Source organism: Cydia amplana, chromosome 6 (genome assembly GCF_948474715.1).
Source record: "Cydia amplana chromosome 6, ilCydAmpl1.1, whole genome shotgun sequence".
Taxonomy (NCBI): Eukaryota; Metazoa; Arthropoda; class Insecta; order Lepidoptera; family Tortricidae; genus Cydia; species Cydia amplana.
Window position 1 is genome coordinate 11,558,461 of NC_086074.1, and position 16,532 is coordinate 11,574,992.

General features: G+C 39.7%; 1 protein-coding gene and 1 long non-coding RNA gene across 2 annotated transcripts in view; both read left to right on the forward strand.

Annotated features, from left to right (window-relative positions):
- LOC134648889 (phosphatase and actin regulator 4) overlaps positions 1–12,217 on the forward strand; it is a 95,318-nt gene extending 83,101 nt beyond the window's left edge. Inside the window, exons 9-14 of the mRNA XM_063503484.1 lie at positions 853–885; positions 3,858–4,043; positions 7,224–7,351; positions 9,443–9,582; positions 10,878–11,014; positions 12,128–12,217. Of these exons, the coding sequence (XP_063359554.1) occupies positions 853–885; positions 3,858–4,043; positions 7,224–7,351; positions 9,443–9,582; positions 10,878–11,014; positions 12,128–12,143 (640 nt within the window). The 3' untranslated portion in view covers positions 12,144–12,217. The remainder of the gene's footprint in view (positions 1–852; positions 886–3,857; positions 4,044–7,223; positions 7,352–9,442; positions 9,583–10,877; positions 11,015–12,127) is intronic.
- Positions 12,218–13,924: 1,707 nt separating this feature from the next.
- LOC134648878 (uncharacterized) lies at positions 13,925–16,437 on the forward strand. The gene is made up of 2 exons (XR_010096932.1): positions 13,925–14,649; positions 14,805–16,437. It is a non-coding gene; the product is annotated as an uncharacterized LOC134648878 (long non-coding RNA).
- Positions 16,438–16,532: the final 95 nt, after the last annotated feature.

Sequence of the window (16,532 nt, forward strand, 5' to 3'; positions counted from 1 at the left end):
AACATTAACTGTATCGACTAGTAGAATAAAATTGCGAGTTTTTATTTTTTGGAATTTTTAGTCGGTTCGAGTCCCGGGCGAGGCAAGCGAGTTTTAGAAAATCTTTGAATGCAGTTTTGTTTCTTTTTAAAAATAAAGAAATGTCTCCTTTAAGTAAAATGAGCCAGCTTAAGGATTTAAGGTAGTTTCCCTCCAGGGCCCGACTTATCTTTCCACACTGTATAATAAATTTAACAGGAAAATGAAATAGCTGTGACTGTAACTTGAAAAAAATTAAACTTATTTAGGATTGTGTTTCACTTCGGTTCCGGTATACCTTCGGTTTAACTTATAAGTACTCTGCCGCACTTAGACAACTAATTGAAAGTATTTAACATGTTTGATATCCGTTGATTAAGGTGAAATCAATTTACAATAGTCGAAGCAACAACGATATGCATAAAAATATGCATCGCCTGCTTGCATTTTCAAAAACGTAATGTTCTTATCTTACTCACTTAACTTCTTGTAATAAGAGTAAGCGTTTTTGTAACAATCAAAGTAATAAATTCCCTACCGATTTGAAAATATTTTATTTTACAGACGATGAAAAAAGATGTAAGTGTGTTGATGTGAGAGATTTTTTGCTGAAATCTAAGTGAAGTACTATTTTAGTTTTAATAATCAGCTAAAGTAATATACCAAAAGTGAAATTCAAATATTACACTCTGTTCATATGTAAATTTGTACACACAACTCAAACAGACCAAGGTCACTAAATTCTAATGTGATAACCATGTGATACCTACTAAAAGTGTAAATAAATTTGGGCGTGATTGTGAACTTGTTTGTTTCCACCATGCTCCGGCACAGACGGCCGCCGCCGAAGCCGAGGGCCAGATTCTGGTAATTGTCCACTCTATGTCAATGTTGTCGGCACCGCCCACAAGCCCGAGGACGGCTGCTTAACTGTACTCATAGACTAGGAATCCTCTAGACTGAGTATAGTAACGCTACCCCCTCTGCCACTTATACGGTAGTTTTACTCCATCTTCGAGTCAATCCCGTGCCGTGATTGGTCCGTGTCTTTGAACGGACCAATCACGGCACGGGATTCGCTCACCTCGTCCCCCCGCACCCCCGTATTTTTGGCAGCATCGGTTTCATGAAATAATTGCTCTAAACTCAGTCTAGAGGATTCCTAGTCTATGACTGTACTATACCACAGGACGGATTTACAAATCAGTTTCATACTAACAGCAACAGACGTAACCGACCATTGGTAGACCTCATCCCGTTGCAATAAGGCTTACGTATGGTCAGTTAACTGTGTCAATGTTGATACAACTGTGCTGAGAAGTTACACTATTATATCCGCGTTACTCGCCTAATAACACACGTGATACGTTGCAGGTGGGCCGTTCAAACGCCGCGCTTATAGTAGTGGAATCATAGACTAGGAATCCTCTAGACGGAGTTTAGAGCAATTATTTCATGAAACCGATGCTGCCAAAAATACGGGGGTGCGGGGGGGACGAGGTGAGCGAATCCCGTGCCGTGATCACGGCACGGAATTCTGACACTGACTCGAAGATGGAGTAAAACTACCGTATATAGTGGCAGAGGGGGTAGCGTTACTATGCTCAGTCTAGAGGATGTCTTGTCTGTGAGTGGAATCTTTCAGCGGTTGTATACCTATATGAAACTGTTACTTTGTCAGTCCTCTGTTTGATGCATCGTGCATTGCACGCTCTTGACGGACTAATTCAACATTAACAACTTGTGATATAGCGACCATATAAGCCTATTGCCTAGTTTTGTAATTGCCATGACTGTTAAATTGACTAAAATAGAATACTTAGAGTTTATTAAAGTGCCTTCATACAATTTTGACAAAGGGCTTGGGTTATGCGAAAGTTATAATATTTCCATTTCCGCCGTTCGATAAATAAACTGAGATAAGATATAGACTATATCCATTCGGAGATCCATATTATCTACTACATCATATAGTAGATAAAATAGATCTGCGACTTCCGTGGTTTTTACCCTTTATCAGTTTGGTCAAATCGAGCTAAATCCTACAAAGTTCAAGTAGGCAGATTTCTTGATATTACTAGCTATAATATAAGAATCGCAATCTCACAAGCTGTCAAAAAAATGTTGTATTGTGCCCAGTTCACTGTCATCTTCTACATACTCGCTCTGTCGTGACGAATGCCGACTCCGCACGACCCCTCACTAGACCTCCTTTAACAATACACGCGCAAGTGTTGTGCACTATCTACTAATTACAATAATCACCCCTCGGATGTTATCATATCAAGTCATTGATACGAAACAATAACGATTCCATATCGTTATCGTAAACCATGGCGTAAGCGGTGTTAGTGTATATTTAATGGATGGTAACAATGCATTTTTATGTTATGGTCATGATACGTGTTGCATGTTTGTTTCCTTCACACATTTAGCCGTTAGTACTAAGATGGGCTTGACCAATTTTTTACCTTATCATGATGCAATAAAGTGAAAAATTGGATACATCTCTTTGTAGTCGACCATATATTAATATAAATGTCGTTAAATAGGTATCGTTAGGCCCGAATTACAGTGCAGGAAGAGTATTGTTTTCTCGTTCTAACATTTAGATGATCTCTGATAAAGTGTAAATCTGGCCGTATGATGCGATTATATTGTATTTTAATTATTCATTAGTTGGATTGCTTTTAAAGTATAAATTGTTTTTCTGTTGTAGTCAACAATAAAAATAACGAAATTATTTCATTCAATTTAGTCCATTTATAATTTATGACGTACGTCCTATTTTAATCCATATCCTGTTATCCGTGCGTATTCAACGGGCGCATCCAAAAACACTAGCATCATACACTCAAACGCGTCACTAGGCGTGAAAATTTCCATAAAAAAGTGACCCTTATTATTGCTCCCGCGTGTAGAACTTGAATGCCGTCATAAACATAAATCCCGAGCGTGAAACGCGTCATCCATTAAATTATCGCATTAACGTGGAGCCGGGAAACTTTATTGTTATGACGTCACGGGCCTCCGCGACTTCCGACCACTCGTTCCTGTTTATTCAAACTGTTCAAAATGTAGCTCTAGATTAAAGTAATTATCCAATAATTATAAAAGGGGTAATCTGAAAGATCTCGTCGGTCAGGTACTTGGATTTTACACAGAATAAAACCCCCATTTCACTCATCTCTATTTTATAAATTAAAGGGACCTGGGAATAGGCTACATGACTAATTTTTTTTATGGTATCAATCGATCGGGTATGTTTTTAGGATCAAATGTCTATATGGGACCCATTGCATTAAAGTAACACAAAAGTCAGAAATTGTAGTCAAAGTCCGACAGTCGCACTTCACTCACGAAACGCCCTATACAAAACGGCCAGAGGCCGTGACGTCATCGCCCATCTTGTAGTATGGACAAAACAAGAAAATTGCGTTTTTGTCGGTGAAATATTGCGTTTATGTATATAGTTGCTATACAATATTTTTTTGGGTGAAATGTAAGGAATCGAATGGTACCTTTACTTTTATCGTTTTTGGAAGTTAAAAAAAACTTAAATTTTGAAACTTTCAGGTCCTGTTATTTTTGTAATTTTTCAATATTTTATTTTAATATCCACATTATTGTGATAAACTGCTCGTTTGATATCTATTTTACTAGATTTTGTTATAAAATTCAACATGTGTCATCATCCCTATTTAAAGACGATAAGTGGCAGACAGGTACTTGCCTACATGAGCTTCAATATGTATTTCTTTATTCTCTAGTAGTAATACAACCGTTCTCAGTCAACCTATCCATGATAATAGTAATGATATTTATGGTTGTTCGCGCAGCAGTCGGCCGGTGCGGATGGGCAACGCGATGGAGAACAAGGAGAACGCTCGGCCGTGGGAGGGCGCGGGCGAGCACCGCGAGGAGCACGCGACCGACTCTGACCGCGTCGCCGCCAAGCTCGCGCGCAAGGAGAGCCTCAACATCAAGCTCGCGCTGCGGCCCGACCGCCAGGAGCTCATTAACAGGTAAACACGTGTCTACGTACCGGCCACACACGCTAGGTTTTGCGTCTGCAAGCAATACCAACAGGCACGACCGACTCTGACCGCGTCGCCGCCAAGCTCGCGCGCAAGGAGAGCCTCAACATCAAGCTCGCGCTGCGGCCCGACCGCCAGGAGCTCATTAACAGGTAAACACGTGTCTACGTAAAGCCGGCCACACACGCTAGGTTTTGCGTCTGCAAGCAATACCAACAGGCACGACCGACTCTGACCGCGTCGCCGCCAAGCTCGCGCGCAAGGAGAGCCTCAACATCAAGCTCGCGCTGCGGCCCGCCAGGAGCTCATTAACAGGTAAACACGTGTCTACGTAAAGCCGGCCACACACGCTAGGTTTTGCGTCTGCAAGCAATACCAACAGGCACGACCGACTCTGACCGCGTCGCCGCCAAGCTCGCGCGCAAGGAGAGCCTCAACATCAAGCTCGCGCTGCGGCCCGACCGCCAGGAGCTCATTAACAGGTAAACACGTGTCTACGTACCGGCCACACACGCTAGGTTTTGCGTCTGCAAGCAATACCAACAGGCACGACCGACTCTGACCGCGTCGCCGCCAAGCTCGCGCGCAAGGAGAGCCTCAACATCAAGCTCGCGCTGCGGCCCGACCGCCAGGAGCTCATTAACAGGTAAACACGTGTCTACGTAAAGCCGGCCACACACGCTAGGTTTTGCGTCTGCAAGCAATACCAACAGGCACGACCGACTCTGACCGCGTCGCCGCCAAGCTCGCGCGCAAGGAGAGCCTCAACATCAAGCTCGCGCTGCGGCCCGACCGCCAGGAGCTCATTAACAGGTAAACACGTGTCTACGTAAAGCCGGCCACACACGCTAGGTTTTGCGTCTGCAAGCAATACCAACAGGCACGACCGACTCTGACCGCGTCGCCGCCAAGCTCGCGCGCAAGGAGAGCCTCAACATCAAGCTCGCGCTGCGGCCCGACCGCCAGGAGCTCATTAACAGGTAAAGATAAAGATAAAAGATAGTTTATTCAAGTAGGCATAATTACAATGCGCTTATGAACGTCAAATAAAGCTAGGTAGACCGGCTCCAACCCTACACCTCTGCCCCGAGAAGATTTAAATCCCCCCTCAATTGGAGGAGGGTATCCCATTATGGGACCGGCAACAAACTCGGCGGGACACATCTTTTCAAAAATAATTACATCTTATAATTAACATGCATTACGAGAAAATAAGGAAAAAAAAATACAATTTAAATCACTATAGAATTCATGCAATTATACACATAAGGTGTAATAGAAATTTGATTTAGAAAATATACATATGTACATGGAATCATACAAATTCGTAGCTCTTTCAGAAAAACAGGTAAACAGGTAAAAAAAGGTAAACAGGTGTGAACTGAGGGTTTGTGCAGGTTTGTCGTTACGTGTGTGTGCCCTATGAGACTCGGTCGTGCCTGTTGGTATTGCTTGCACACGCAAAACCTAGCGTGTGTGGCCGGCTTTAGGGCTCATTTAGACGGCGCGCGAACTCGTATACGATTTGAGGTTACATCAATTCAGCCGACCGATCAATAGTTATTTGTACAACAAGAGATCAAAGTTTGATATTTCTTCGAGTGCTTATTTTGAGTCCCGTGCAAGCGAAAGAATCTTGAGCGTAGTAAGGGACTCAAAAGCGCACGAGATGTAAATAACTTTGATCTAGTGTAGTACACAACATTTTTCACCTCAGCAGTGAGAACATATTAGAGAACCCGAAAAATGTATTCCTTCTTCATCACTTACCTCTATTCACTCATGTTTTCTTAAGATATACCAACAATTAAATTTTCACCTCAGCAGCTCGAACAAGGGTACTTTGCTACTTAAAAACAATGAGCAAAATGCGATTTTGCTCACTGAGTGAGCAAAGTCGCATTTTGCTCATTTTGTCCCACTCAGTGAGCAAAATGCGATTTTGCTCACTGTTTATAAGTAGCAAAGTACCCTTGTTCGAGCTGCTGAGGTGAAAAATAAATGATGCAATGTAATGAAACTCGCATGCGAGTTCTCGCCCCGTCTAAATGAGCCCTAAGCCTATCGTGAGAGGGTGCCCTTAGCCATTTCATCTTACCCGGGTTTCACTGTAGAAAGTAATAATATCTACGATTCAAGATTTGTAATTGAAATTAGACGAACTAATCGAACGATGCAAAAAAAGAACTTGTAAATAGTACAATCGCGTATTACTACAATGAATTGAGGAGATAATCGCGACGAATGAGCGATTCATGCCGAGGTGTGGTTTATTTTCGTATGCATCGTGAGGCCAACGCATTGTTATCAATCTTTTATTTCTTCCTGTTCTGTTTCTATGATGACGCGCTCTTGGCACTGGCATTGATAGACCAAAACTATAAACCCGCTGTTAGCTATTATACGAGCACGCCGGTTAAATCTAGGACAGTTTGTGACAAAATTAAGAACCGTATTTCACTTAAATAGATAATTATGAAGTGTGATAGAGACGAATATAACAGTTTATTAATTAAGGTTACCCTGAATTACGATATTTGGGTCGCAGCCAAGATTTAGCGTTAATCGGACGTTATGAAAACATTCCCGGCGTGGAGCTTCGCAAATTTTATTTAGCTCGCCAGTGCGCGAACGCAATCCAAGCGGATACATCTTATTGTTCGGACTTGTTACGTCACTAGCATACACACATTAACGTTATCAGCAACATTTGGCTCTTGCGCTGCTTGGGCTAACTAATAGTGCCAAGCGCGATTATATCATACTACTTTCCAAGCGCTCGCAAACTCGACAAAGAGCTTAAACACGTCCTATGCGTTAAGAACGTAACAGTATGACTGACCTTATCTGCCACACCTGGATTTCGTTGGAACCTCGTGCGAATAAGTTTACCCACAGACAATCCAACCTCTAGACATAGCATAGTCGCGCTACCCCCTCTGCCACACATAGGGTAGCGTTACTCCATCTTCGAGTCAATCCCGTGCCGTGATTGGTCCGTGTCTTTGAACGGTCCAATCACGGCACGGGATTCGCTCACCTCGTCCCCCCGTATTTTTGGCAGCATCGGTGTCATGAAAGAATTGGCCTTAGCTCAGTCTAGAGGTTGGATTGTCAGTGAAGTTTACCAGTGACGTGCAGCTGGATGAAGTGTCTGTCTGGCCTCAGGAACATCCTGGTGGTGCAGAGCGAGCACGAGCGGCAGGAGTCGTGGGAGGCGATCGGCGCGCGCCTCATCCGCCGCCTGTCCATGCGCCCCACCGCCGAGGAGCTCGTCGAGAGGAATATACTCAAAAGTAAGCCACCGAACACTTAATATATCTTCTTTTAACAAGTGACTTAAAACAAGTGAGTCTAAACCGTAAAATTATTCAATGTTAGCATGTCTCACAACAGTTTAAATTCGAATATCTTCTTTTCATAGCCTTAGGGCCACTTGCACTATTTAGTAACCCGGGGTTATACGAAATTATACTAAATTACGAGAAAACATGTGACTAAAGTTAGACCAAGAAAAGTCTGCGACGATTTTGATAGCACACGCAGTGTAAGTGTTATTTTAATTAAACGTCAAGCTTCTATAAATTTATGACGTATAAATAACACTGTGGGCTATCAACGATTTTAACCGGTTAAACCTGGAGTTACCATGGTTATCAGTACAATTTGACACTGGGTTAACGGTTAAACCGGTTAACCCCAGGTTAGTGGGATGGTGCAAGTGACGCTTAATATAATTATCTTCTTTTCATAGCCAGAACTAACTTATCCGTACCTTGTAAGGCCCACTTGCACCATCCCAATAACCTGGGGTTAAGCGGTTAAACCGTTAACCTAGTGTCAAATTGTACCGGTAACCATGGTAACTCCAGGTTTAACCGGTTAACCCCGGGTTAGTGGAATGGTGCAAGTGGCAGTGTGTGTGTAATAATAAGTGTAATAAGTTTTCGGCAATAAAATCATTTTTGGTAGGTACTTTTCTTTCCACAGGCTAATACTCGTCGAGATAATTCTAACAACCCCAAACACAATTAGTTCTCATTTCCTATGTTAGGTTACCGATCATATAAACGTTGCATACTCTATCAAAACACATGTGTCATTCGCATTTGTTTGGCAGGAATACATGGATTGAGATAATATGTTATTTGCCGGCCGAAACTGTTACATTTGACATTGATGACTGGCATGTAAATACTAACACACATTTTACTTTTACCTACTATTCCATACACAAGAAGTGTCTAATACATACTGTCAGGAACAAAAGTTGCTAAACGGACGAAGTTTTCAAAATGATTTGAACACTACTTTATTGTTTAGAGATTCTGCTCCTGACTGTACAAAATTTCCAGAAGCACGAGTGGTACGTAAGCCAAAACATTTGTGTGCTAAATAATTAGAACAGTGACATCATATCTTACCGTTGGCGCATTTCCCATTATAACAATATGTCCCGATCCGCTCTACTAACTCAGTCATCTCAATAAAGTGTGACGATCGCGATTAAAGACCATTTCAGATGTTTTTGTTCATTTAAAGCGGTAGTTCTCAAACTTTTATTGCAGACGAACCTTAACATATTTTTTTATGTAAATAAACAAAAGTACTTTTCGACAAAGAAAGAAAAAAAAACCTAACTCTAAAAAAGGGCAGATTTCTGTCGAAGTCAGTCAATCTTTCCATTCTTCTTTTCATTTCATTTTCATTTCAAATGTCCCACTTTGTCGCTTACCATAAGAACGAGATTTGCTTGTATCTTTATACGAATACCCTGTCAAGGCGTCCTTAGGACAAGCGACAAAGTGGGACTTTTTGCTCGGAAACGACACATTTATTTTATCGCTTTGAGGGGTTTTTATATGACCAAAAAAACCATGACCCCAAAGTCTGATATTTCCTTACCTACAATCTCCATAGTAGATGTGATTGACAAAATGAAATATCGATAAACCAATCAATGAGCATCTTAAAGTCAAAGATAATAATATAATAAAATCATAGTAGAATAGAAATCAAAGGCAAATCGAAAAAATAAACCGACAAAAACTTAAAATAATGTCAATATAAAGTTGATTGAGGTACAGTCAAGTTTAAAATATGGGTGCACACAACTCACTCAAAAATATGTCCTATAGTAATTCACTGACATAGAGCTATGGGACATATTTTTGAGTATGATGAGTGCACCCATATTTTACACTTGACTGTACAATGTACGGCGCTGTACGTATCAAAACAGTTATGTTATGTCGATATTTCATTTTGTCAATGCCTCGATTTGGCAACAAAAGTTATAGTTATAAATATGGCGCAAGTAGTGACTCGCTAAAAAAGTACAGTTGGTCAATTGTGTATTTTGATTAACAGTAAATATTTTTTTGCAGGTCAATCACCTGCTGAGGAAAAGAAACAGAAAGAAGAAAAGAAACGGTATCTTCTTCGCAAACTTAGCTTTCGGCCGACCGTCGACGAGCTCAAGGAGAAGAAGATTATACGTTTCAGTGACTACATTGAGGTTACACAGGTAACAAGAATTTCCAGCAAACTCATTCATTTCGTTTCATACTGACCAGTACGGTTACCATCAGTTTGTCACTGACATAAACGCCGTCGAGAACGTAATTTACTTTCTATACATCCCGTTTGCACGAATATGCGAGTGCGAGCGAGATGTATAGAAAGTAAATTACGTTCTCGACGGCGTTTATGTCAGTGACAAACTGATGGTAACCGTACTGGCGGCCTAGCCAAGGTGACAATCGCTTTCGCTTCGCCATCGAATCGTTTTGTGTCTCTTTATCACTCTTCTATATTAGTGTGACAGTAACAGTTGTTTCGTTCGCTACGGAGCGTTAGCGATTGGCCGGTTTCGACCACCGCCACTGGTACTGACTAATGAGAGCGACGTTCCTGAGCTCTCAGGTGGCTAACTAGTAAACTAAACCACCAAACGACCTAAATATTCCTAAATGACCAATAGTTGGAACAACGGCCAATATTCTCTAAAATATTGAATTTATATTTCTGTCATTAGAAAGTTACATTAGTAGTGTTTTAGCGGATAGATTTGCCTCCGCTTTGAGCTTCATTCAGATGGCAGTTGCTTTCGCAAAAAGGCACTAGCCTACGCTCTATGCTAAATCTTGTATTAGTTCGCCGAACGAAAACTGGGTTTATTTGAGTAGCAGCCAAAAAGTGCTAAAATGAATGTCTTGGAAAGAATAAATGAGAGAAATACAGAAAACTTGATCCTTCGATGTGATACGCTTTTCTATTTCCTTGTATTTATTGAGAAGTGTAGCAACGGTTGTCTAACTTATGTATTTCCGAGAACTTCCGGGAAATGAGCTTCCTTTCGCTTTTAGAAATGTATGTACTGTGGGCCAAGAAAGTGGTCTACCAGTTTTGACAAAAGTTTCTGCGAGATCTAACGATCGCTAAGGTTGACAATTGTCACTGACATTCATGTCAAATCAACCTTGTTGTCTCATGACGTTCAATCGAACCTCAACCGTAGGGTGGTAGACCAAATTTTTGGCCGACTGTACATACCGAAGACTTCTTTGTCCTACTGAAAATAAGGACGGAATTTCATTAAAACTGGTAGTGTTCAGCGCTTTCGTTATAGGTATATCCGTTTGCCTAAAATTCATCAAAGATAAAATAATCTGTCAAGGTTTTCCTATATATTCACCACATTTCACGGTGTTTAACGTGTTAAAATTTTGTGCTAATTTATGAATACTCTACCCTACACTTTACCTGATACACAGGATATCTTGTAAGTATTGATATGAAGGTATAATCTTAATCATTTAGGCCCACGACTACGACCGGCGCGCGGACAAGCCGTGGACGCGGCTGACGCCGCGCGACAAGGCCGCCATCCGCCGCGAGCTCAACGAGTTCAAGAGCTCCGAGATGGCGGTCCACGAAGATAGCAAACACCTCACGAGGTACTCTATCACTAACTACCATAAACCAAATCGTTTGTAGTTCAAATCAAGGGTGAACAGGCACCTTCTGGGCAGACTCGCTCCATCGTAGGCCACGTCTTCGCCTCGGCTAGTCTGTGGCCATGAGTAAGCCCATTTAAAAAAAAAAAACCCACTGTGCTAAGAGCCTTAATTATTTTCTAGTGAGTTAGTTAATTTCTTTTGTCTGGCGTCTTTGTGGTATTCTCATGGCCGAGGGATGTGACCACACTGTTCACCGACGCTCCTAGTTGGGCTATCTCGAGTCTGTTGCACGCTAGACTTATATATAATTACTTTTAGAACACTGATTTCGTGTTCTAGACTCGCTAGCAAAAAAAATAGTTTTTTCAAAAACCATGTTGATTTTTTTACTTTTTTGTTTACGCGGGCATTATTAGATACGTAAATATTTAATTAACACAATAAATTAACAACTTGATCAGATAAAAGTTACATTTTGTACGGTAACGCGGTAGAAAAAGGCAAAAATGGTGTGTCCCTGATTTTTGTATGGTAGATAACTTTTTTCTCCTGCGTTACCGTACAAAATGTAACTTTTATCTGATCAAATTGTTAATTTTAATGTGTTTTTAAATACTTACGGATCTAATAACACCCGTGTAAACCAAAAAGTAAAAATATCGACATGGTTTTTGAAAAATCAATTTTTCTTTAGTAGGGAGTCTAGGGACACGAAATGAAGTGTTCTAAAAGTTGATTCACCCAATTACCTTTGGTATTGTTGTTGGTCTACACAACTTTGACACCCACCCGCTATCTTCAGTTAACCGTGAACAAGATGCATGTAACTGCGTCGAAATATCGGGAGCTCGAAAACAATACAATAGGTAATCACGGTTCATATCCCGGTCGATATAAGTCTAGTGAAACTAACCGTGAATCTTTCAAAACTGTTGTTGCACGCTAGTCTGAAACGCCGTTGTTGTAAAATTTTACCAAATTCAGCCTCACTTTGAAGATGTTTTAAATCCCGCACAAACTTACAATATTTTTGTAAACGGTGAATTAATACAGTGACAGAGCTACTGTGTTTAATAGAGTGATTAGAGTTAATAGGTTGTTCGTTCACAGGTTCCACAGACCATGACGGCTGTGCACGGAGCTCGCGCCGCGCCGCCGCGGTTGAGGCGGCCGCGACGGCGACACTGCTGACGCGCACACGACTCGCGCCGTGACCGCGCCGTGACCGCGCCGTGACCGCGCCGTGACCGCGCCGCGTCCGCGCGCCGAGCGTGTCGGCCCCGGCTGCCCGCATCGGTAAAGTGTTGATTATTCTAAAGTTGCGTTGTACCGCCATTCTAAACTTACGTTTTATATTATGCGTCCCGTGAGTGCAATCTTGTTTTAATTGACTTTTTATTGTAATATCCTAGTTATTGCCGAGTACAATTTTATTACTTTAATGGTATCGTTTTATGTTAAGTCGTATTCTAAGCGTACCTATACATTCTTTGAATTGACCTTCGCGAAAGGTTAGTGATACTGGTTATTATGATGGAGATTATTTGCTTGGAGCTCGGTGTATGGTGAGATAGTTTGAAATGTGAAACGTATCCATCATATGTATATTTGTGATTTTTTCTTATATTGCTAGCTATTAGCTCCGTAGTCATTAAGCTAGATTCGATTTAAATCATATTTATTTCACGTATATTTTTATGGTCACAATACATTTTAACTATAATTTGAAAATTATAGCTTTATTGAGGGCGTACGTCTTAAATTTAACTTTTGTCGCGTGTATTATTGTTGTTGAAAGCAATTTTTAAAATTTGGCCAAGAGATACTGCCACTAATTTAAACTGTTTTATCGTGAAACGTTTGTAGTTCATTAAAAAGGCAATGTGATATCGCCTGCGACGTGATCGTAGTCAAGTTGTTGCATTACACTGTTCAACACAAACAAACTTACCTACCTACACGTACTGTGTACAAGACGTTGTGTAGGTGTCGACGGCCGATCGTAAGATCAGGCAGATCGTAATGTTCCTGTGTAATGTTTTGACGATAGTGACATTAAACCAATATACATATAGGTAGGATAGGTTCGTTAGGTTGCTTTAGATGCCCGAAGGGCCAACTGCCCAGAAATAGGAGCCCCGCGTCGTCGACTCAGGGAACGGGTCAAAGATTTTCACGTTTCACGATATGCCGAGGAATTTCACGATATGCCTGATCTTACGATCGGCCGCCGACATAGGGACGGAGGTGTTATATTGGTAAACTGGTGTCAATCAATTAATATAATCCAACTAACGTAGGTTCCAGAATTGATGTAAACATTCGAGAGATTGAGAAGTGCTTCCAGATGCTGTGTAATGTAACAATAAACTAATTAGAACATAAATGCCATTACTACAAAATAATGTAACTTCAAAACGTATTTAGTTATTGTTTTTTTTTATATTCATATCTAATTACGAACTCGAGCATTCCTTTAATCGAAAATGTCGCAGCTAATATACCACCTAAAATTTCTTTCCATTTTTATGGCTGGTTATATTCGCTTAGTAACTGAGCGTTTTCCAAAAAAAATTACATTTCATTCATGTCTTCAGAATATTGACTTCTTGGGCTCATTTTACTCAGAATCATTTGTACATTCACGCCTCATACATGAAAAAAATTGTCCCAAAATTTTCTATTAAAATATATTTTTCCAGTGCGTCAGCGTCACGTTCATACAAACAAAAAAATTATTCATACTTACAAAAATGTGACAATCTGGAATGGAAATCTTGGGACACATTTTTTCATGTATGAGGCGTGAATGTACTAATGATTCTGAGTAAAATGAGCCCAAGAAGACAATATTTTGAAGACATGAATGAAATGTACCTACATTTTTTTTGGAAAACGCTCAACTACGACACAGCGACTGAACTCGAGGATCCTTCACACTTGGGTATAAGGAATAAGTAGTTTGCGACGACATATTTTAGTACAGGGAAATGCACAGTGATTACAAAACGCACAGACAGCGTGCTGTCAAAATTCACGTTATCATAGCTAAGAAGAAACTCGTCGTAGAGGGCGCGAGCTAACAAATTTCTTATCATAAACAATTGGTACCTAGCACAGGCAAACCGGCGGGAACAACTTGTTAAACTCCTGACGCTCTAACTTAGAACTAGCGTTAGTATTCAACGTTGAACGAAGTATTGCGTAAAGGACTTAGTAAATTGATCGAATAAACTCGTATAAAGTTGTAGGTGTTAAATTCATATAAATGCGCCTTCTGACATACATTATTATCGTTTACTGAGCGGTACGTTGTAATTGAAGTACCTTTTCATTTCCTCGAGAACGTTTGTATCGTCTAAAATTGATAGTATAGATAGAGAGCAATAATATTTATCAGTTTTGTATATGGATATGTGAAAACTTTAAATTTTTAGTGTTCAGAACATGTTTTTTATAATTAATAATTTCTTAGTAAGTATGTATAAACTCATGATTAGAGATCGTATTAAAAATCATTTTATATCGCAATGTTTAGTAGCGGTGCCAAGGTGCCATTTTGTGACGTACTTTATACTAAAGTCAAGCGTATACCTACTTGTGAATATTAACCAAGTTCAGTAGACCACACGGTACGGCACCATCGTAAGACACAGTTAACTGACACTTCGTCAACTTTATTACAAGGATTTAAGGTCGACCTTGACTGTGTTGGTGTCAGTACTGGCGAGTACCCAGTCGCGACCTGTGCCGCGGCGCGCGTCGCCAGCACGCACTGGGTCGGCAGCGGCGTGTCGCTGCGGCCACTCCTATACCGACCATAACATTGTCATTAACATAAGTTTATGTATTACTACACAATCATTTAATTATAATTCTCTCATGTTAAGCGACTTCGTAATCACAGTACTTTATGCAATATTATAATAGAGAGCTACAAGAGTTGTAAATGGTGGTTAACTTTGAGACCATTCCATTATAGTTACAATTGGAAGCCAAATGACGACTTATTTTTCTAAAAAGTTTTGTTAGATTTGCAAATAAAACGTTAAAATAAAATGTAGGCGTTAATCGATATTGTATTAATAAGAAGACATTCAGATTTCCAAAGATCTAAGGCTCAAGTAAATTCTTTTAACTAGCTTATGTATTGCCATTATAATTATGTATATATGTTATTACTTATTGCGATATATCGTGCGACTGTTGTCAAGTGACTGTTGGGGAAGTGAGTATATATTAAGCTGTTATATCGAAGATACATCGCGTGCAGTTCACGGGGTTGTTGATATGAAAATTAAGATCAAGTCGTCTATGTGCATAGTTTAGTTAGGATATACAAACGAAGGTAACGGTACAGCGATGTCACTTCAATTTAGCCGCTTCAATAGAAACCTTTGCGTTCGAGTACCAATCACGATCATAGTTGATAATTAGAACTTTTACTTTGAGTAAAAATAGATACTTATTACTTACTTACCAAAATATTGTGATACAACTTTTTTATCTGTAGTATTCGCTCGGTTTATTAAAACACTTTCTTTTCTTGGTGTTATAGAGAGAATGTCAAAGCGAATATGGTAAATATACTAAATTGTGTATAAAGTACATATGAAAAAGTTTTAAATATTTATTTAGATACGTTACCTAGAATGTTCACGACTATCCTGACTCCAGATATACAGTATCCGATTAGTGTAAGCACATTTGTTCAAGTACATCCTGGGCACTTGCCAAATTAATTTTCTAGGTTATTGTTACAGTTTTACGACATTCTCTTACATGTTAACCTCGAAGGTGCTATATGTTAGCAATATGTCATGGATGCACCAAACAATTGTCATGGCTAACGATAGTATTCCATAATGAGATTTATGTGTATACATTTACATTTGACAAGGCGTTCTCGGCAACTGTGTTGTAGCTAGAGAATTTATTTTTATACTTAGTATACAGGGGTGTTTATGAAAAGCAAAACGTATAGTTTGCATTTTTGATGTCATACCTTATTCAAGTCTTTTATGCACGTGTTTATTCTTTTTTATAATGGAAATATAAATTTGTGGTAAACGTAAGAATATGTTAATCTTGTTACATGAATTATGATACAATTGTATTATCAGCAACAAGTCTTTTTGAATACAGATTGCAAAGTACCAATGAGAACATGTCTGTATATAATTTTAATTATGATGTAAATTACGGAATCTCTTTTTTCCAACGGTATCGCGCGTCTCTTTTGTGCTACTACGATATATAAATTGCTACCATCAGTAATCTGTTTACTGTTGCTTTTATTTGAATATTGTGTAAATTATTAATGACATGTTGTAATAAGTATATTTTATAATAGCCATAATTACTTGTTTTATATAAGGTAAGTCTGTAAATACCATGATTATACATTAAGTTTTATACTCGATTGTGTTTTGTTTTATCTCCAATCCCTACGTGAAAATTTAGATACAGGAAGCTGCAGTTACATTTGACATCCCATGAATATACATTTGTAGAC